Here is a 20,879-nt window from a genome sequence, read left to right as displayed (position 1 = left end):
GGGGCCTCTGTTAATACCTGTGCCTGTGACAGAGGTGAGTAAGGAAAAGGGCATACACAAGCCCTCTCAAATTTATGGAGCATCTGTGACATGCCAAGCATCCTTTCAGGCACCAGAAATACAGGGTGGATGGAAGACAGATCCCTGCCTTCTCTGAGTTCAGGGGAACAAGGCCAGATCTCAGCTCCGAAATTATGGATTTATGTGTATGTACAAAGAGGAGTTTAGGGGGCAGTCATAGAAATCACAGAGGGAACCTACGTATCTGGGATGTCTGGGAGAGGCCACTTGGAGGAGGGTAACGTTGGAGGTGAGGCCCGAAGGATAAAGATGGGCAGCCACGGGAAGGGATGGGGAGAGAGACCCTGAGGCCAAAGACATGAGTGCATAGGTGTGTATGTGTTAGAGGGAGCGAATATTCAATGGCTCCCTATTGCCATCAAAACATCATCCAAACTCCTTTGTCTTCCCACAAGGCCCTGCACAGCCCCCTTCCCAGAGCCCAGCTCCCTTCACTTTCACCCTCACTCTGCTCCAGCCCCACAGGCCTCCTCACTTTCTCCAACTCACCTGGTACAGTCCTACACCCAGGCCTTTGCACTTACTGTTCCTGTTGTCTGGAATGCCGTGCATTCAGGTCTCAGCTCAAATGTCACCTCCTCACAAAAGCCCTTCCTGGCCACCCCTTTAAGCAGTGTTCACCCACTCTATCCTGTGATTCTCAAACATGACAAGCTATTCTCTCTTTCTCTGTCCTATCGGAGTTCCTGTGGGTTATTTTGTTTGTTTGTTTTGACATGATTGTTTCTTCGTGGGTTGTTCCATTTGTTATTCGTTGCCTTCACTAGGCTGTGTCAGGACAGAGCCCACCTTGGTGCCTGCAGAATGTGGCACACAGTGAGTGCTCAATAAATGAACAGGCAGTGGAAAGAGAAGAAGAAATAGCAGATCCAGCTAAAGCCAGGCACCGCTGGCCACACTCCTGCTGTGGGGACTTCTGAGAAACCAGGAGTTCCACAATTAATTCTATGATGCCAAAAGTTTGTCACTCCAAGTTTTGGGGGCAGTCTGTAAGTCCTAATTCCAAAACCGTCCCAGGAGGTGTTTTACCTCCACTGGGAAGGCACCATCTCTCCTGCCTGGACCACTAGTCAGAGAAATGGCACCCCTTCCTCAATCTCTGCTTCTTCCCACCATGCATCTGGGCTTCTCTTGTCAAAAGCCCTCCACCTCTTCAAGTTCAATGGCTCTTTCTTGACCCTCTCTCACAGCTCTGCTCAAAGAGCCTTTCCTCTCCCTGCCCCCACGCCCTCCGACCTGGCAGCCCTCCTTCCTCTCTGAGTGCTGATCTCCTTGCTCCTAGCCTGACCGCCTGAATGTCACCTTTGCCCACACCTCTGGCTGCCCAGGCTCTGAGCCACTGTGTCCTCTTTGAGGCTTCAGCCATCACATTTGTGAAGATGGCTCTGAGCTCGGGCTCCACACGTGGTCCCTACCCTGAGACCCAGCCGTGTGGGTACAGCCACCAAATAATTCCCCTGGACATCCCTCAGGCCACTAGATGCACTCTCTTCCCCCAGACCTGTCCCTCACCCTGACAGGCCCCAGTCCACCCTGATCCCCCAAGACAGAGCATCAGCGTAGACTCTTCTCTCCTCGACACCTGCCATGCAACCCTGCTCCCCGTCCCCAAGCTGCCTGCCTGCTCCAGCCCTTCATCCTCTCCCATCTGGACCTCAAGCCACCTTCTCCCTCAGAGCAGCTTTCACTCTTGTGGAAAGAGGGAAAGCCCCCCCCCCCACTTAAAACCCTCCCATGGCTCCCTAACGCCCTTGGGACAAAGTCACAGATCTTCCAGCTAGCATCAGATGCCCTGCACCACCTGGCCCAGCCCAGCTTCACCTCCCTTCCCTAGTTCAAACACTTTCAGCTCTGGCCACACCAGTCAGATTACCTAATCTGTGTTCCTTCCCACCTCTGGGCCTTGGTTTCTGTGATTGTCTCTTTCTGGAATTCCCTCCCCCTCCTTTTCTGCCTGGAGAAAATGCATTCTATCAAGGCCCAACCCAAAAGACACCTCATCCGGTCAGCTCCTCCAAAAGGCGAAAGGCATCTCCCTCTCCACAGACCCACACTGAATACAGACTGTCTAAAGTTGGCTATAAGTGGGTATTCATTCCGTAACCACCTCCTTGTGGCCTTAGCAAGGACCAGACCCAGGTCTTGCCTAGAGGCTCCCAGGGTGAGTGGGAAGGAGCTGAGGACACACTCCAGGCCCACATGGTCAGTGCCAGAACAGAGGGAAAGCCCAGGGCCTGGGGGACCCAGAGCAGCAACACTAGCGCTGCCTGGTGAGTTCAGAGGGGGCTCCCTGGAGGAGGGGACCTTTACCCACCAGTCTTTAGATCCCTCAGCCAGGCACACTCCACAGAGGAGGGTAAACACAGATTTGTGGATTGCCTGAGAAGCCACAAAACCACACACACACACACACACACACACACACACACACACACACACGTCTCTTGGTGTGTATAATCTGCCAGGAAGAAGGCGATTTGCTCTGAGCAGCAGCAGCCCCAGCTTTGGGAGCAGCTTTCAGAATTTGGGGAGGCTCAGCAGAGAGCAGTCTGTGAGATGGGGAGACCCCTAAGCAGCCCATTACTCGATAATTCGCTGAAATGCCACATCCGGCCAGAGCAGGAGGCAGGGAAAGGACTGCCAGCCTTGAGTTACAGCCCGGGCAGTCTAGCACAACCTTCTAATTTCACCGGGAAGGCTTCCCCCAGCTAACTACTTTGCCATCTGGGGCTTCACGCCCCACGCCTTTGGGTCTCTGTTTCCCCATCTGCAAAACCCTCGGAGAAGCTGCAAAATGGGGGAAGGGGCTTAGCTTTTGATCTCTCCCCTCCCGCTGTACAGAAAGGCTCAGTCCCGGTTCCTGGCTGGGTTTTTATGATGTGGATGTGGGTTTTTTTTTTTTTTTTTAAAAGGAAAAAGCTGAGAAGCAGCACTGGGACCCAGGATTGCTCAGACCACCTTAAATCAGCCTCGCCGCCCTAGCTACTGTGGAAATTCCTTTCTCCGCGGTGGTTGGTTGGGCGCGCCAGCCAATCCGTCTGCCGCGCTCCCACATGGGTCCGTGACGTCACAATGGGCGCTGGCCAATGGGGACGAGAAATCCGGCAACCAATGGCAGAGGGCACTAAGATCGGCTGGGCCAATCGGAAGGCGGCGGAGAGCTCCCAGCGGGGTATGGAGAGTGCAGTTCCCCCTCCCTAAGAGGAGTTGAGACCCTCGTGGACGCCTGAACCTGGAGAGGTTGGAGGAGGGCGGGGGATCCGGCTCGGTTAGTATCCAAAAACAGGAAGAAGCGAGTCACCCCGTGAGCCTGGAGGGTCTCCCTGTAAAAAAAACAAGAGCCTCTTGTCCAATGTACCACCTTGCAAAAGCGCAGCCCGCTGAGGGGGTCGACTAGCGCCTTTCGCCCTATTTCACAGATAGGTAAACTGAGGCAGAGACGTTAAGTCATTCCGGACGCCCCGGGAAGAACTGAGACTCTCACCCAAGCCCGGAGGCTCCCAAAACGGCAGGTCCGTTGGGGAGGGATGGGCTCATGCGTAGGCGAGGGGAGGTGTGGTGCAGGTCCCGGTGCCTCAGTTTCCCCGAGAGCGAACGGGAGAGGACACTCGAGCAAGCATTCGAGAGACTACGATCCCCACAAGCTCCCGCGCGGCGCCCGCCCGGGTTGTCAATCAAAGTAACGTGGGTCCCTCTCCGGCCCGCGCTCCCCCGCCCGCCGCCTCTCTCCTGCCAGCTCCCGCTCCCTCCCCGCCGGCTCTGGGCCCGGCGCGGTATAATTACAGCCCATTGATCCGACCCGGGCCGGGAAAGCGGCTCCCTCGGGGAGGCCAAGCCTTTGGCTTCCGACATCGCCAACCTCTGCCTACCGCCCCTCTAGCCGAGATGCTGGGCCACCAGCCAGGCCTGTCCCCTCCTTTTGGCCATGGCTCGCGGGTGACCTCTGAGCCTCGGTTCCCGCCACAGTTGGCGTTAAGCTCCCCTCAGAAGAATTACATACAGGTTTCCTTCCACCCGGGAACATGGGGAGCCCTCCCGCTGTGTTCTCGAGCCCCCCACCTCCTCACGTGACCTGGAGACTCTTGAGGGCCTCTCTCTGGGCCACAGTTTTCTCACCTGTATAGTGAGATGGTTACAGAAGACTTATTCATGTAACCAATGCTTTTTGCAGGCCCCATATGTGCAACCAGGGCTGGGCCATGCAGGAGGGGCTCCCAAGTTTGGGGAAGAGGGAGGAGTCCCAGGAGAGTGGTGGGGCTGGGACAGGGGGAGGGACCAAGGCTGGAGGTGGGGACAGGGACAGAGCCAGGAGGGAGCCGGCGACTGTTTGGGAAGTTGGAAAGTCTTCCTAGATGTCACGTGGGGATGTTAAAGCTGGGGTTCTGCAGAATGCATAGGAGTTGCCTCATTTAAGCAGTGCCTTTATGTCACCCTAACCCAAAGTAGAAGATGAAAGATGGGCAACCTGAAGCCCTTCCCTGGGACTGAGGAGCCTTGAGCTCTGACCCCTTGCCTTGCTGGGTGGACCTCTGAACATTCTGTGGCTGTGAAGTGGGGAGTGGACACACCCGTGGCTATAATACCCCTCTGCCTACTTTCACCACGGTCTGTAAGTGGCAATAGGCTCTGGCCAACGGCAGGAGGCACTAGGATAGGCTGAGGGCTCCAAACTCTAGCCAATCTGTGGGCAAGAACAGGGGAAAAAAGGAAGGGCTTTCAGGAGTCCGGGATGGACCTGGGCTCAGTGAGTATTCTCATCTTCAAATAAGTTCAGGCTATAAAGTACTTAAAATCATTCATAGTAAATGCTCAGAATGAGGTAGCCGTTTGTACTCCTCCGTTTATGCCCCAAGGTCCCTTTCCCTCCCAGCCTCACTTCACACACCCCAGCTGGGCCAAGCACTCACTCTCCACTCCCCCCACATCTTTGATCACCCATTAAAATGAATCAAATCCCATCCTTCCCTCTGCTCAAGAATCTTCCATAGCTCCCCATCACCCTCAGAATAAAATCCAAACTCCCCATCTCTGTCTACACGATCTGATGCCCACCACCTTCCTATTCTCACCTCCTCCCTCTCTCCTCTGCGCTCACTCCCCTCCACCACATGGGCCTAGTCCCTGTTCCTCCAACACACCAGGCATGGTCCTGCCTCAGGGCCTTTGCACAAGCTTGTTTCCTTTGCCTGGACCATGGCCAGCTCTTCTCTTCCTTCCAGTCTTGGATCAAACATCACAACCTTAGGAGGCCTGGCCAGGCCAGCCTGGCTGCAGTAGCCCCCAACCTCCCTACCTGGTCAGCCTCTCTTATTTCATTTCCTTCAGAAGCCTCATCACTCTCTGAACACTTACAATTGACTTGCTTATGTGCAAAACCCATTGCCTGCATATGTGTTGGGAAAATAAAGGGGTGAGCTTAGAGAGGGGCAGAGCCTCTCCCAGGTTACCCAACAAGCTGGGTAGGGTCCCAGGGCCCCTGACAACCTGCCTGGTACTAACCGAGCCTGCAAGAGTCCGCTGCAAGCCAAGGCCACCCTACCCCCCGAAGGCTGGGTTCACATCCTCCCTTGGATGCTGTGTTGCTGTGATTCTGTAAAATGGGGGTAATGACAGAAATTTCCTCATCCTGTGTCACAGGATCAAACAGCTTGACAGATGAGCTGGCTTTAGCTATTACTATGATGTGAAAGTGACCAGTGTGGGGAAGAGGGCTGGAACTGGCCCTCAAATGGCTATCCCCCATTTTTAAACTCCCAGGGTCTCTTGGTCAGTGCATCTCACCCAGACCCCACACCACCTATGCCCCCTCAGTCCCAAGTCCCGGCTTCACCCTCTGCACCCTCCCTTCTGGCATCCCTGTGAGCTTGGACTCTGTCTCTCCCCTGGTGGGGGGCAGGGAGGCCTCCTTGCTGGACCCCAGTCCTGCCCAGCCCCCAGGCACTGCACAGGTGTAGGTGGAACAGTGTGGCCCAATAGGAGTCTTACTCCTTGGCTTCTGGCTTGCAGTAAGACGCTTTATCCTCTCAGGGCCTCAATTTTCTCATCGGGAAAAAGGGGCTATCCTGGGTAACATTACCCATGGCAGGGGTTACTCCTAGGTTAGCTGCTTTATTCATTTGATCTTATGTCTGAGGCTCACAACCGCCCTTTACAGTAGGGGTTGGGAACCTGCAGTAGCCAGAGGCAGTCCTACCTCCAGCCTCTGCACCCCACTCCCGGGGTCCATCTGCCTGGAACACCCTCCCTGCCCTCCAGCCTTCTCCCCCAGGCAGGCCCCTTCTGTCAGCCAGGCCTGCGCTCAAATGTCATCTCTTCAGAGAGGCCTACTCATCTCCTGGCTTAAGTAGCCCCCAGTCATTCTCTGTCTCCTGGCCTTGCTGGATTTTTCCTCCCACAGCCCTTGACTGTTTTCTGAAATTATCTTACTTGCTGGTTTATTTGTTGTCTGTCTTCCCTACATGCTGTGGGGCAAGAGGGGCTCTGTCCTGGGTCCCAGGCCCCTACCACAGAGCCTAGCCACACAGCAGGCGCCCAGTAAGTTTCGGTTGCCCAGTTGCTGGTGGGTCTGGCTTTGGAGTGGGGTGGAGGAGAGGCGGCCAGGCCCAGAGACGCCTAGGGACCTGCCCAAGGTCACACAGCGCGGCGCTTGGTCTGTGGCTGCCCTTGGAGCCACCCTCCCAGGCCGGGTGTGGCCGAGTGCCAGGTGGCCCGCCCCCTCCTGCCCAGTCGCCGCCGCCAGGGACCCACCGTTAACCCCGCGGGCCGGCCCAGCGCGTCACCAAATAGGCGGGGTCAGGCCCAGCAGGGAACGGGGAGCGCGGGTACCGCCCCTCCCCGGGCTGGGATCTGGGAGGCAGAGAGGGGAGGGGAGGAGGAAACAGAGGGGACAAAGGGGGAGGAGGCGGAGGGGAGAGGGAGGAGGGTGAAGGGGGCGGAGGAGGAAGGGGCGGAGGGGCAGGGACGGGGAGGAGGACGCGAGGGGGCGGAGGGTCAAGGGCGGGGGAGGGGCGGCCTTCCAGGCCTGGCAAGCGCCCAGCAACCGGGCCCAGCGGGGGACGAGGTTTGTGGGGGGAGGAGGGGGGAGCACGGGCGAGGTGGGCAGAGAGGCGCGGATGTAGGGGAGGGGGCACAGAGCGGGGACACACGGGGAAAGTAGGAGGGAGAATCTAGAAAGACCTTGAAGGACAGAGGGAGGAATAGAACAGAAAGAAGATGAAGACACAGGGAGATAGAGACTCAGAGACGCCCAGAGGCGCGGGGCAACAGAGACAGAGAAAGGCAGGTCCCAGGAGAGACCCACAGAGCGGAATGCTTGGTGGTGGGCAGAGGACGAGGGTGCACGCAGCTCCCCCCCTACAGCGACTAAAGTCAGAAAACATCCAAATACCACGCGGCCTCCTCTTGAGGCCTTGCCTCCGTCTTCCCTCCATCCTGGCCCCCCTGAGTCCCCAAGGAATCTTGCTCCTCCTGTATCTGGGCACGCCCCTCCTCTGCTCAGACACCTTCCATGGCTCCCTGTGTCCCCAGCTCTTCCACCTGGAGGGGAGCATCCTACAGGGCTGGCCTAGGCCCACCCATCTCACTGGCTTCTCTGCCATTTTCCCACTTTCTCCTTCCATATTTACAGAACACCTACTGTGCCCCAGGCACGATTCTAAGCCCAGAGGATTCAGGGGTAACCAAAAGAGACCGAATCCCTGTTGCTGCGGAACTCATCTTAGAGTGGGGAAAACACAGGACAAGGGAATATTTGTTGACCTAAGCTGTTTAAAGCGATCAATGCCGTGCAGATAAAGCAAGCAGGAGGTGGGGGTGGTAAGGAGTTCGGTGGCTTTGGGGACAGTGTGTTCCAGGCAGAGCGAGAGGCCCAGAAATGGCACCAGGCTTGGTCACCCTCAGACACGAAAAGGAGCCCAATTAGAGTGAAGGCCCTGAGCAAGGGGAGAGGCCACAGCTCTGCCCACCTGCCACTGGGTCCAGAAGCTTCTCCTTCTCTTTTCAAAATGGCTAACATCAGGACCTGGCAGCTTGGAACTTCCTGTGTCAGAATCCAAGTTCCATGGCTGGGTGCCCCTGGGGAAGTCACTTTGAGTCTCAAGCCTCAGTTTCCTTATCCGTAAAATGGTTCTTCCTTCACCGGTCATCTTCAAGAATTAATTGAGAGATGCCCTTGGAGCCCTGAGTCAAAGCCAGAGGATAACAGATGCTCAGCAAATCGCAGCTGTTTGTGATTTCTTTTATCCATATGATTTGCTCTGCCTTCCTGATTATTTCTGGTTTTGCCCAGCAGAGAGCAGGAGATTGGCTGCAGCCCTGCCTTGTTTTGTGACTTTGACAACTTCCTGCCCTTTGACGGGCCTCGGTTTTCCTGTCTGCACAATGGGGAGAGTGTACGGTCATTCCAAGATCCCCGATTTCACTGTCACCGCAGCTCCTTTTTGATTCTCCTCCAAATCCAAGTTTAAGCCGCAAACACAGAGGCAGCTGACTCTGGGAGGAGGAAGACCACGTAAATATTTCAGGCGGCAGATGTACCTGGCCCGCCTGGATGGTGAATGTTTAATGTGTCACGTCCTAGTCCTCACTGGCCTTCAGAGGACGTTTTTTCTCCCTGGCTGGGGAATCTATTAGTCCTGGACACCTCTAGGAGGAGGGGGTGGGCCTGGCTCTAGGAGCGGGGCTGTGAGACTCCAGCACTGAGGACAGTGGGGACATCAGAGTGAGTCAGGGACCTGTACACCCTCCATGCACACAGATCCCCCCCTGGAAAGACCCCAGGAAGCAGGGAGGGTGCTGGAAAGGGTACTCCCAGAAAGGGCTAAGGTCTGGGAGGGGGACTGGGGATGGGTGCACCCAGTCCCCTCTGCTCAAGTCCTGTGCCCAAGGAGCTGGGGGCACAGCACTGGCTAACCCCCTCCCCCTCCCCCTCTGGAGTTCCTCCGTCCCTCCCCACGATCTCCCTCCCTCCCCCAAGGCCCCTTCACTGCCTCACTTCCCTCCTTCGCATCCCCACCCCCTCCTCTGCTTTCCCTCTTCCCTCCTTTCCTTAACCCCCTCCCTTCCCTCTGGCCCTCCCTCCTCCCCCCGCCCTCCTCTCCGTTCTCTCCCCTCCCCCTCCTTTCTCTCCGTCCTCTATCTCCCCCTCCTCTTCTCCCCTCCCTTCCTCCCTCTTCTCCCCCTCCTCCCCTCCACTGTCTCCCACCGTCCCCTCCTCCCCAACCTCCCGCCTCATTAGGCGCGGCCGCGGAGCGGGGCCCATTAGCGGATCAATTAGCCGAGGTCGCCGGCGGCGCGGTCGTTAAGCGCGGGAGGCCGCGGCGGGGAGGGGGGCTCTGGAGACCGCACCTCCGCCCGCCCCGGCTTCCTGGCCGAGATCGGGCCCTCCCAGGACCTCCTGGTCACGCGCCCCGCTGCGGACTCCTCGGGGGACCTGGGGACCGAGCCCACCGGGCAGGATGAGGCTCCGAGGCCCAGAGAGACCCCAGGTCACAGACCTGTCCGTGGCTGGGCAGGCCCCTCCTTCTTAGGAGAAGACTCCTGAGGGGGACACTGTCAGCCTTGTGAGGCCCCCCACCCCAGCGCCCTTCATCTGCCAGCAACATCAGTAATAATAATAATAATAACAGCTGACGGCTGGTAAGCCCTTGCCGGCTTTCTGCTAATTCTCTGAACAGTTTCCCAGAAACAGATCAGACAAGTGACTTCACTGGCCTCACTCCCCCATCCTTTCTCGGCCTTGGTCTCTATCCACATACCCGCTGACACATGTTGTGTTTTCCTAATGCATCTGTCTACCCCAGCCACAAGGGCAGGGACGTATGTCTGTCCTGGTCCCTGCTGTGTTGCTGGGGCTGGGAGTGGGGGCTCAGTGAATAAATAACTGTGCCAGGCTCTGATTGTAAATAATATGATCCATCTTCGTGACAATGGTGGGTTCTGTGGTTGTACCCGTTTTACAGATAGGGAAACCAAGATCCAGAGTGGTGAAGCCACTTCCCTGGATCGCTCTGCTGTGAGAGGAAGAGCCAGGATTTAAACCCACCCTGGAGACTGCATGCCAGGAGCCATTGTGTGACATATTAATAACAGCTGCTGGTCGCTTTCCACTTGGAATTTGTGTAGGCCTCGGGCTGGGGAGTATCAAAGAACCTTGCTTTGGGGCCAAGTTCAGAGCGGCCTTCAGAAGTGATTGCTAGGAGTCTTAGTCTAATCTGTGGGATTAGAACGTGGGAGAGGGGAAAAAAAAAACACCACCACTGTTTCAGGCAGAAGGAACAGCATGTGCAAAGTCCTCCAGGCAAGGAACAGCAAGATGTTTCAACCTGGCTGCAGGAGGAATGATGAGAGGTGTAGGTAGCAGGACCGGCCCTCAGGGTCTCCTGGGCCTAGAATTTATTCCAAGGATCAGGGAGGCCAAAGATAGTCTATTTTAAAGTAATTTTTTTTTTAAATTGTGAAATAGGGGGCGGATATAGCATCGTGGTAGAGTGCATGCTTAGCATGCTTGAGGTCCTGGATTCAATCCGCAGTACTTCCATTAAAATAAATCAATAAAATAAGTGAGCCTAATTACCACCCCCCAAAAAGAAGATAATAAAGGATAATTAAAAAAAATAAAATTGTGAAATAGAACACATAAACAAGTGTACAGGTTCTAAGTGAACAATTCAATGAATTATCACAAAGTGAACACACTCATGTAATCAGTCCCCAAGTTACCATTACCCTTAGAAGTTGCTTTTGTCCCCTCCTCAAAGATAACCCCATGACATTTGATACTATAGGTCACTGGGGCCTGTTTTTTTCTTTAGATAAATGGAATCACACAGCATGTACTGTTTTGTACCAGCTTCTTTTGTTCAGTGTTAGGTGTGCAAGACACATGGTGTTGAGTGCAGTAGCCTCTCCCTTTTCCTGGCCGCATAATATTCCACAGGCAACTAACATCACAGTATATCCATCCTACCCTTGATGGACAGCTGGTGATTTCCAGTTTGGGGCAATGATGACTAACTACAGCTGCTCTCAACACTTTAGTGGCATTTCTGTTGGATGGACCCAGCATCCAAATTCAGGGGAATTGCTGGGTACCAAACAGCCTTCTGAGGTGGATGTAACAATTTATACTCCCCAAGTGGCAGAGGTGAGTTCTGATTGTCAACACAAGGATGAATGTTAAGCAGGCAGTGGCCCTGTCACACTGGCATTTTGGGAGGTGCTTTCGCTGCAGTGGGGGAGGGGTGGGACCCAGTAGGAGAGTTACCCCTGTCCCCTCTCTGCCGCCTGTCATCACCCCTCCCTCTCACTCCATCCCTCCTTGTGCCCTTGGCTCCCACTGGATTGGGAAAGCAGGTGAGATGTCCTTGGACCTCCTTGGTGCTCCCAGCTCCTTGAGGGTGTGATTTCTATGCCACGCAGCCCTTGCATAGATCTTGCAGTGTTAGGATGGCAGCCCCCACTCCCCTCTCCATATCCTGAGTGGACAGCCTTAAGTTCTTGGCTCAAATGCCAGGTGCACCAGGGAAATCACCTTTCCTGCTCGGTCCCCCAGGGGGTGATCCATCTTGGATGCAGTGGGGTGAGAGCAGCCTCTAAGTGGTCCTTGGAGGGTTGAGGTCCGACTGGGGCTCTGTTTCTCTTATCTGGAAAAAGGGATCTGTGTATGTGTGCAGTGGGGGCGGATTCCAGTCTCCACATCCTGTCTCTAGGGTGAGGAATGTTTTTCAGGAGCCCCCTGGCTTGGGACTCAGAAACCAGCTCCACTTAACCAGCTCTGCGACCCCCTAGCTCTTCTGAGCCCCTCTGCCTGCCTGTCTAAACAGCTGGCTAAACAAGCACCTAGGCGGTACTGTGAGACCTAGCACCTCCGTCTACCCTCTCTGGGCTATGCGTCAAGCTGGGGAGTCCCACTCTGCTAGGACTCTGAATACCCCCTCGTAACAGAGAAGGGGGCTTAGACTTGAAGGAAGCCCTCCTCCCCGGGGAAGGCAGACAGCTCAGGCAGCCCGCAACACAGAGGCAGGAACACGGCAACCAACCTTCTCACGTCTTTATTTGAAAGGCACAGCTAAGCCCACCCTCAATACAGCATTTTTACTTCTCTCCGTAGAGATCAAACGACTGAACACAACAAAAGCTGACAGTCTAAAAGGCTATATACAGACACAGGTGTGGGTGTTGCTTTTTTTTTAACATCCCTTTTCTTAAAAGACAAGCTAGTATACTGGAAAAAGGGGGAAAAATAAAATAAAAACCAAGACAACTTTAGTACCCTCATCTTTATTTGGGAAGGGGAGAAAGGGGATTCTGGGTCTCCGGCCCCACCCTGCTCCCCAGGCTAAGCGCATTTTGTCCCAGCCCCTCTCTCTCGTGGGCGAGGGGAGAGGACCAGGTGGGCGTGGGGACCAGCAGAGGGTGAGTGGGCAGGAGGGGGGACGCAGGACGCCCGGGGTGGCGGGAAGGGGCGGCTAGCGTGTTTGCATGCAGTGCCAGGGTGGGAGGCCGGGTGTGCCAGGAGGGTCCCCGGCGGGCAGACTGTCAGTTACACGTGTGCGAATCGGGGAGGTGCGGGGTAGTGGGGTTGGACCTCATGAGGCTTTGCTCCCTTCTGACCTGGCCTCCCACTTGCGCCTCCAGGCCTCAGCTTGCCTCATCTGCGGTATGAGCAGGTATGCGCCCATTCCGGCTGCAGGGGAGGAGGAGGGAGGCCAGGAGTCGGGGTGTAGGAGGAAAGCGGGGGGGGGCACACGTGCAGGGCAAGGGCCCCAGCAGGTGGCTACCATAAACATTACCAGCGTTTGGCCAATCCCAAGCTACACTGTGTCTTGCACTGAAAGTCCCTCTCTCCGTGTCTATCTCCCTCTGCCCACCCCTACCTCCCCACCCCCACAGCCCACTAATCGGACTTCTCGCCGTCATCCTCCTGGTGGGTGTCACCGTCATGCCCGTTCTTGTCTTCCTTGGAGAGGTGGGCCTGGGAGCCCAGCGCCGACAGCGAGAGGAGGCCGGTGCCTGCGCTGACTGCCGGCAGCGAAGGGGGCTGCAGCCCCACAGGCAGTGGGGTCAGGGGCAGGGCCAGAGCCTGCAGCTGGGACAGCTGGTGGGCTTGGAGCTGCTGCTGCAGGGGCAGAGGAAGGGGAGTGTCAGCCACCTCTGGCCCTCCCTTCCTCCCTCCACACCCGCCAAGATCCCGGACATACTCGGATGATGGAGTTCAGCTCAGGAGCAGTGACCTGCTTAGCTCTCTCGATGGCTCCCAAGACCTGCTGCTGGTGCTGGAAGGGGGTGGGGTGGAGAGGAGTCAGATGAGTCGCCCTGATCTTGTTGGGGGCTGTGGCACAGAGCCCAGCAGGAGCCACACTCCTATCTGGGCTGTGAGAGCCCTCCCTCTCCAGGGCTTCCCAGCTGCCCCCCAACGCCGAAATCCCCTTCTTTCCAGTTGCTTCCTTTCCCCAAGCCTTAGTCTATTCATCTAGAAAATGGGAGAAATGGAGATGCATAGAAGACCCCAAGGAGTTGGTACCATAATCTTGGGAAAAAGCCTGCAGGTGAGTCTGAGAAACCCCAGACCATGATCTATCCAATGCCACGTGCAATGTAACAGTGCAGTGTACAACCTGGCCAACCAGACAGGCAAGTCCTGGTCCTAAGAGCTCAGGGGCTGTGCTCTAAGATCTGCTCATCTAAGCACCTCCTCTTCCACAGCTGGGGAAGGCCCAGTGAATTCTCCTCTGGGCTGGGGTAGAAGTCTAGGTTCAGAGCAATCCCTGCCCCCATCCCCAGCCCTCCCTGAAAATCTGTCTCTCCTGCCATCAGATGCTAGAATCTGCCAAGTTCCTTTTTTTTTTGCCTTGGCTACCAGGAAGCCTGTCATGAAAGGAAACCACAGTCTAGGTCTTCAGGGTTCCAGGAATCCCCTTCTTGGAGGCTTTCATGGTGTCCACCTGGAACTGTCCCTGGGCATCACTTGAAAGACCCCGAGATATGGGCAGGGATGGAGAAGGAAACGGTGAATTACCAACAGTAAATCTGGCAGAGAGGAAATGGGCCTTATGTGACCCAGACGTGTGTGTGTGTGTGTGTGTGGAGTGGGCCTCACACCAAAGGTCTTAGACGTCCAGGAGGCAGATGAGGAAGAGCTGGGTACCTGGTTCCCCCGGGGGTGTGAGTGCGTCTGCCTCTGTGGGCAGCTGTGTGTCCACTCGGGTATCTGCGTGTCTGCATCATTTTGTTTGCACATCCGTGCTTCTGTGTGCACCTGTGGGTCTGTGTGTGTTGCACCTGTGCAAGTCTGTCTGTCCACCTGCGTCTGTGTGAGGAGCGCCTTGCCATATATCCTCTTGTCCTGGGCCAGCAGTGGCCGGCAGGGCCCTGAAGATGAATCTCAGGAGGGTGTGAGGCAGAAGCAAGGCAGGGAACACAATTCTTGGTGCGTCTGCGTAGCTGACATTTTTACAGTGAAATGACTCACTCGGGCTGGGAATTCCACAGCAGGGTGAGGCCCCTCCCTTCACTGCCCTGCACCCCTGGGGTTTCTCCAGCCTGGGGAATTCTCCACAGGCTAGCTGGTGGCTGGGAGGTCCAGAGAGCGAAGGCGTGTGCCCCAGGGCACCCAGCACCAGTTGCTGCAGTGGAGAGGGTGGGGGAAAGTTCAAAGTTCATCTCCCTCCTTCTCCCTGCAGCCCTGGGGGCTCCACTCACCTCTTGGGAAAGGTAGGGCAGGACCTGGGCACATATCCCATTCAGCCTCTTGACGATTTCAGCCTGGAACACGCAGACGTCTCAGCCCCGGGCGGGCAGCCGGGCAGGTGCAGACCAGCCCCAGGAGGCCCGGGGGTTCTGTCTAATCTAAGAGAGGGCCAGCTTGGCCCAGGGTCGGAGCAACTCATCGGGCCCATGGGCACCCAGTGGCAAAAGGGGCATCGGAGTCTGGTTCTCTGCCCTGCTGCTAAGGGCACAGTGTGGATGGAATCCAGGCCCAGCCACTTGGGGCCTGGTAGGTGGTGATCGCTCCAAGGGAGGGAGGGAGGGTTGGTGGGGGCAGCTGGCGTCATTATCCCATGATACACCCGATTTTGGCTTCGTCAGGGCACAGATGGCAAGAGCGAGGCTGGAGGGCAAGGGGCAATCTGGGGGTCCCATGGTGTGTTGGCACAGGTCACCCTCCTCCCACCGTCACAAGGGGGAGACAATGGTAGGGGTGGCAGGTCCTGGAAAGTCTCTGCCCCTCCCCCTTAGGGAGATAAACCTCCCAGGGAGGCCTGAGAAAGAAAAGAGGGGGGCTTCAGAGGTAACAGGATACCAGCAAGGACTTGGTGCTCAGCCAAGGGGCGGGGCGGGCTCCTACCTGCCTGGGGATGCTGAAGTGGAGGGGGGGGAAGAGGCGTACCTGCTTGTGCATCTCAATGTTCAAGCCGTAGGACATCTCGTAGTACTGCGTGGGGGGAGACAGAGAGCGCGAAATGGGGGCGGGTGGGGGGGTTCCGGAGACAAAGAAGGGGGGGAGGAGGTGACAGAAAGACAAAGCGGGGAGACAGCAAGAGGCAGAGGAAGGGAGAAATGGAGAGACAGCAGGGAGAGGAGAGGAGGGAGGCAGGAGGGAGGGAGATGGAAGGGGGGAGACACCCGCACCAGGAGGGTTTGAGGGGGGGGCCCAGGTGCCTGGTGGATCCGCTGGGGAAGCCAGGGGAGCTTCAGGGCCCCAGAGGAAGCCTGGGTGCCCTGGTTTCTGGAATAATGATCGCCCTCCAACACACACACACATTCCAAGGCTCCTAATCTTTTATCTTTATGTGTCTTGTCTGCGGGTGGCCCTGGACTCCGGGGAAGTTTGCCTTCCTGGGTATAAATAATCCAGGATAAACAGACCCCGCTGGGCTGCTGGGATGGCTCTGGGGCCAGCAGTCCCCCTCCTCACGCCCCAGATCTGACCCTGCCCCCTCCCTGGGGGGCTCTAAACCATCCCATGGCTCCGCATCACCCTTGGGAGGGTGGGTGGCGAGAGCCAAGTTCATTCCCAGGCCTTTGTGTGGTCTCCCCTTCTCTGCCCAGCAAGCTCCTACTCAATCTTCAAGACCCAGCTGTAATGCCCCATTCTCCATGCAGCCTTTTTCAAATGGGGAGCACCCCACTCTGGAGTCCCCCAGTCCTGGGTCCCTCTCTCTGCCCCAGCCCCATCCCCTCTCTCTGCCCTAGCCCCATCCCTCTGAGACCAGGGAGTCTGTCTGCCCGCATAGCCTGGGAGAACTGTGCTCTGGGCTGGACAAAGGTAGGGAGTTTGGATTCGTAAATCGCCACCTGGTGGGTATGAAACTGAGCAAGTGAACCTGGCAGGGTGCATGGGCAGGGTGTCAAATGTCAGGACAAAGAATGCAGTGCCAACCATCCCCACCTCCAAGAGTGTCAGCCTCCTGCCTGGGGAGGGGCTGCCAGGGGTCCTCCCAAGCTTGAGCGAGGAGGGGTTAAACCTGGGATGCCCAGACCCTGGGAGGGAGGGGAGAGATCCACACTCCCCCACGTCAGTTCCTGGCTTTCACAGCCGCTGCCTCCTCTGCTGCCAAGGACAGCCGGGGGACCTGGCAGGCCCAGGCTGCAACCCGGTGGTTTGGCACCTCGGCCACTGCCTGGGCAGGCGGCCAGGCTAGCAGGGCGGACTCAGCCCAGCCCAGGGGCTGCTGAATGGAGGGCAGACCTCGACTCCTCGCACCTCTCAGAGGAGGTGACCAGTGTTAGGGCTGCAGCTGCCAGTGCTGGAGGGAGGTCTGGGGTCCCCCATCCCTTCCCACTGGACCTGGGGGGTGGGGTGCTGGCTTACCATCACATAATGACGCTGCATCTCCGACTTCTCGCTGGCCAGCTTGTCACATTCTAGTTTCAGACTGAAGAAGAACAAGGAGGGGGGTGGTGGAAGCTGGGTTGAGATCCCTCCCTTGCACAGGGAAGCTCCAAACTTTGGTGAGGGACAGACACTTCCTTCTCTATGGAAATAGGGCAGGGGGAGCCTCAGGGGCCCTAGTTAGACAGTGGGGATTATGGAACCAACCGCGCAGATCTAGGGGCAGAGAAAGCAATAAAAATAGTAATAAAAATAGCAGAAGTCGGAGCAAATGCCCTGACTGCAGGTCAGACCGGGAGCCCAAGGCACTTTACCCTACCCTGACACCCGGCGAGGTCCGGCCTGTTAAGTCACTCTCCTTTCACGGAGGTTGCAGTGGAAGCCCAGAGAGGCTGAGTGAACTGGTTCAAGGTCACACAGCCAGGAAGCTGGCTTCAGAGGTCACGCTCTCAACCTCTGGGGAAACTCTCCAGCATGGGAGAAATAGATAGCGCCAGAGAGGCTGCCAGGGCCAGGAGCTGGCTAGCAGGGCTCTGGACCGGACTTACCAAGGAGTCTCCAGACCTTCTTGTGGGCCCTGACTTCCCTGGGAGGCGGGTGTAACTTGTCACCATTCGCTAATAGAGATCAGGACCCCCTTGCCTCTCTCAGCCTCCCCCGGCAAGGATGAGCTTCAGGCCTGTCTCAAAGGCCTCCCTCAAAGGTTTCGGGGTGACAGGCAGAGAGCTGAGAGCACAAACTCAAGACAGGAAGACTGGGTTCAAAGTTCAGCCCTGCTTCTTTGATGCTGTGTGACTCTGGGCAAATCCTGCTACCTCCCCAGGCCTCAGTCTCCAAGTCTGTTGGGTACCAACCTCCTGGGGTGGGGTGGTGAGGATGAAATGAATTAAAGACCAGAAACGCTCTTAATGCTGGTATATAGTCAGTACCCAATAAATGCTTAGTTGATCTCATGGTCACTCGGAGACTGGAGTTTCATGCCACCAGACTGACGGTGACGTGTGTACCTCAGTTCAGGGGTGAGCCACAGTTGGTTTTTCTAATTTTCTTTAAAAGTAGTGCATTTGTTGCCACCGATTAAAAAAAAAATCAGGCAATTTCTTTCCAAATTCTGCATTTCTGGCCTTCCTGAGGGCCTGGCAGATACTGTATGAGGCACCAACATGACAGGACTGCCTCACTGTGTAGCAGCAAGCCCCGCCCAGGGAGTGGAGACTCCAAAGCTCAGAGAGGGGTCTGGCCTACTCGAGGTCACACAGCGCTGTGGCAGCAATGGGACCCCCAGTCTCTGGAATCAGATCAGCCCCCATGCTCCCTGGGAACTGCGCTTGCACCAGGCAGGGAGGGGAGGGCCTCCTGGAGAGGCTCAGAGAAGCCAGGGTTGCCAGGCAAAGCCCCTAAACCTTCCTCCTCACGGGACCAGAACAAAGTTCCTGGGCCTGTCCTTCAACCATCGGTGCCTCAGTTTCCTCATCCTTAAAATGGGCACAATGACAAGATGGCAGAGAAGATTAAACAAAAGCATGTATGTTCCCATGCATGAGAAGTACCCCCAAAGAAAAAGATATATAGCACCTTTTCCCATTTCTTCTTGGAGAAAACTCAGGATCCTTCAAAGGAGTGTGGGTAAACGGAGGTCCAGAGATGGCCTAAGACCTCGCCAGTATTTATGGCTGCGGACCCCCTTCTGATTCCCAGGCAAAGCCCTCCCCCTGCCCAGCCATAGCAGAGCCTTGAGAATCTGCATCTTCAACCCAGAGACTGGGTATAAATCTCAGCTTTGCCACTTCCTTGCGGGGCAACCCCAGGAAATCCCTATCTTCTCTGGGCTTCAGTTTCTCTTAGTGTAAAATGAAGGCAACAGTGGTCCTTCCCCTTAAGTCTGGCACGGGGCAAGCCCTTTAGAAATGTCAGGTTAAATTCTGGGGGAAATCCACCAGGTGCCAGAAACCCGTTCTCCAAAGGCAGAGAGAGATACAGGCTGCAGGCGTTCTCCCATGGGGCAGGGGTGAGAGGGGAGGTGGAAAGTCTACCCCCAGCTCCAGCTGCTGGGAGGTCTTTTATCCAGTGCAGACTGGGGTCGGGGTGGGGAGAAACCAGAGAGCTCTGAAACCAGACAGCTGAGTCTGTGCAAAGCATTCAAATTTCTGTGCCTCGGTTTTCTGATCTGTGAAATGGGACTGTCTTAAAGACTAAATGAATTCAGTATCTGTAAGTGCTTAAGGCAGGGCCTGCCATATGAGACACTAAGCACCTATGCTATTCCGAGTGTCGGTAGGTAGCAGGGGCCACAACCTTCGCCCCAGGCCTCCGTCTTGCCATCTGAGCAGGGGGAGTCCCACCTTCTCCCTGGGCAGGGACTGCCAGCCCCCAGCTCACCTGTGGTACTGAGCCTGCAGCAGCTGAAACTCATCTTTGATGCGGTCGCAGGAGTCCGAGGTGGTGAATTTGAGTTGCTGGGGAAGGTGCGACGAGCCCTGTAGGGAGGGGGCGAGCGGGCTCAGGACCCCGCAGGGCCGCCGGCCACCTCCCTCCTGGGCGGTCCTGAGGCAGCAGCCGGCGCAGCTGCAGCGCCCCCCCTCCCGCCCCACTTCCCGGGCTGTGTTTACAGCCCCTGGCGCGGCCCCCGCCCTCGCTTCCTGCCCCCGCCTCTCCCCGTGAAGCCGAGGGGGTGGGTGCGCCCGGAGCTGCTCGTCCCCCGCCACCCCCAGGCTGTGGGGGTGCGTTTGAAGGCCCGCCCTTGGTGGGGGGCAGGGTGCGCCCTCTACCGCGCTTCCAAAGCGCGGGGAGGGGTGGTATGTCTGAGCCCCCTAACTGCCTCGGGGAGGGGGGAGAACGCGTCCAAGAGAGCCCCCTCCCCAAGTTGGGGGGCCAGGCTTCCTTGCAAAGTCCCTTTAGGGGAGAGGCCTCTTTCAGCACCCGAAATCTTCCGGGGGGCCCACCCCAGATTCCTAGCACTCTTCCTCCGGGCCGCGTTCTTCCGGGAGGGGTGCGCCTCGGGTCTCCCCCTACTCCCAGGCCCCGATAGCAGCCCCAGCGTTAGAGGTGCTTGGTGGAGCTCCCAGAGCGCCCCAGGCCCGAGGCCAAGGCCGCCGAGGCCCAGCCTAGCTTGGTGGGGGGAGCTCAGGGCCCAGGGGCTGTGGGGTGGGGGGTGTCTGAGCTGGGCGCTGAAGGGGACCTGGCCTGGGAGCTAGGGGGGCTCTGGGCCCGGAAGGTGCGAGGGGGACCAGGAGCTACGGGGATGGGAGGGAGCCCGGGAGCCGGCGGCGGTGTGTGTGTGTGGGGGGGTGGGGGTAGCGCTGGGCCCAGAGCTGGAGGGACTGGGCCCAGGAGTTGGGGGGAGGCGCCGAGCTGGGAGCCTGTGGGGGGATGGCCCGCCGAGGACCTGGGGCGAGGGGCGAGGGCTCGGAGCTGGGGGGTGCCGGGCCCAGACCTGGGGGAGGCAATGGCCAGGCTGGGAACTGGGGGTGCCGGGCCAGGACCTAGGGGGACGCAGGGCCTGGAGGCGGGGAGGTGGCCCGGCCGGGAACTGGGGGTGGGTGCCGGGCCCCGAAGCGGGGGGTGGGGTGCGCCGGGCCGGCGGGGCCCGCTTACCGAATGCCTGCTTTGTGGAAACATCATGTCAGTCGCGGCGGGGGGCGCGGGCTGCGCCCCGGCTGTGCGCCCCGGCTCGGGCTGCTCGGGGCGCCGGGCGGCCGCGCCTTTGTCCCGGCGCCGATCGGCAGCTCCCGGGGCCGCCGCCGCCGCCTCCCGCGCCCGGCCTCGCCCGCTTCCTGCGCCCCCTCCCCGCGCGCCCGGCCCCGGCGCGCCCCGGGCCCCGCTTCCTGCGCGCCCGGCGCCCCTCCCCGCCCCTCCCCGCCGCCCGCCTCCCCGCACGCCCGGCCGCCGCTCCTATTGTCTAATGGCGGCGACGCCGGCAGTGGCCGCGGCCTCTGCTGCGCGGAGGCTCCGGCTCCACCTGCTG

General features: G+C 57.8%; 1 protein-coding gene and 1 long non-coding RNA gene across 2 annotated transcripts; one reads left to right on the top strand and one right to left on the bottom strand.

Annotated features, from left to right (window-relative positions):
• The first annotated feature begins 3,119 nt into the window (after positions 1–3,119).
• On the top strand, positions 3,120–8,506 carry LOC140688496 (uncharacterized). The gene is made up of 2 exons (XR_012063232.1): positions 3,120–3,349; positions 8,372–8,506. It is a non-coding gene; the product is annotated as an uncharacterized lncRNA (long non-coding RNA).
• Positions 8,507–12,115: 3,609 nt separating this feature from the next.
• On the bottom strand, positions 12,116–20,769 carry TLE5 (TLE family member 5, transcriptional modulator). The gene is made up of 7 exons (XM_072948016.1): positions 20,510–20,769; positions 19,295–19,392; positions 16,895–16,958; positions 15,470–15,514; positions 14,782–14,844; positions 13,281–13,355; positions 12,116–13,198 (listed from the first exon to the last, which is right to left on the bottom strand). Exons 1-7 carry the CDS (start codon positions 20,534–20,536, stop codon positions 12,977–12,979), a joined length of 594 nt encoding a protein of 197 aa, XP_072804117.1. The 5' UTR covers positions 20,537–20,769; the 3' UTR covers positions 12,116–12,976.
• Positions 20,770–20,879: the final 110 nt, after the last annotated feature.

This window comes from Vicugna pacos, chromosome 22 (genome assembly GCF_048564905.1).
Source record: "Vicugna pacos chromosome 22, VicPac4, whole genome shotgun sequence".
Lineage (NCBI taxonomy): Eukaryota > Metazoa > Chordata > Mammalia > Artiodactyla > Camelidae > Vicugna > Vicugna pacos.
Note: the sequence above shows the minus strand (reverse complement) of the source record. Positions and strands in the feature narration are given on the sequence as shown.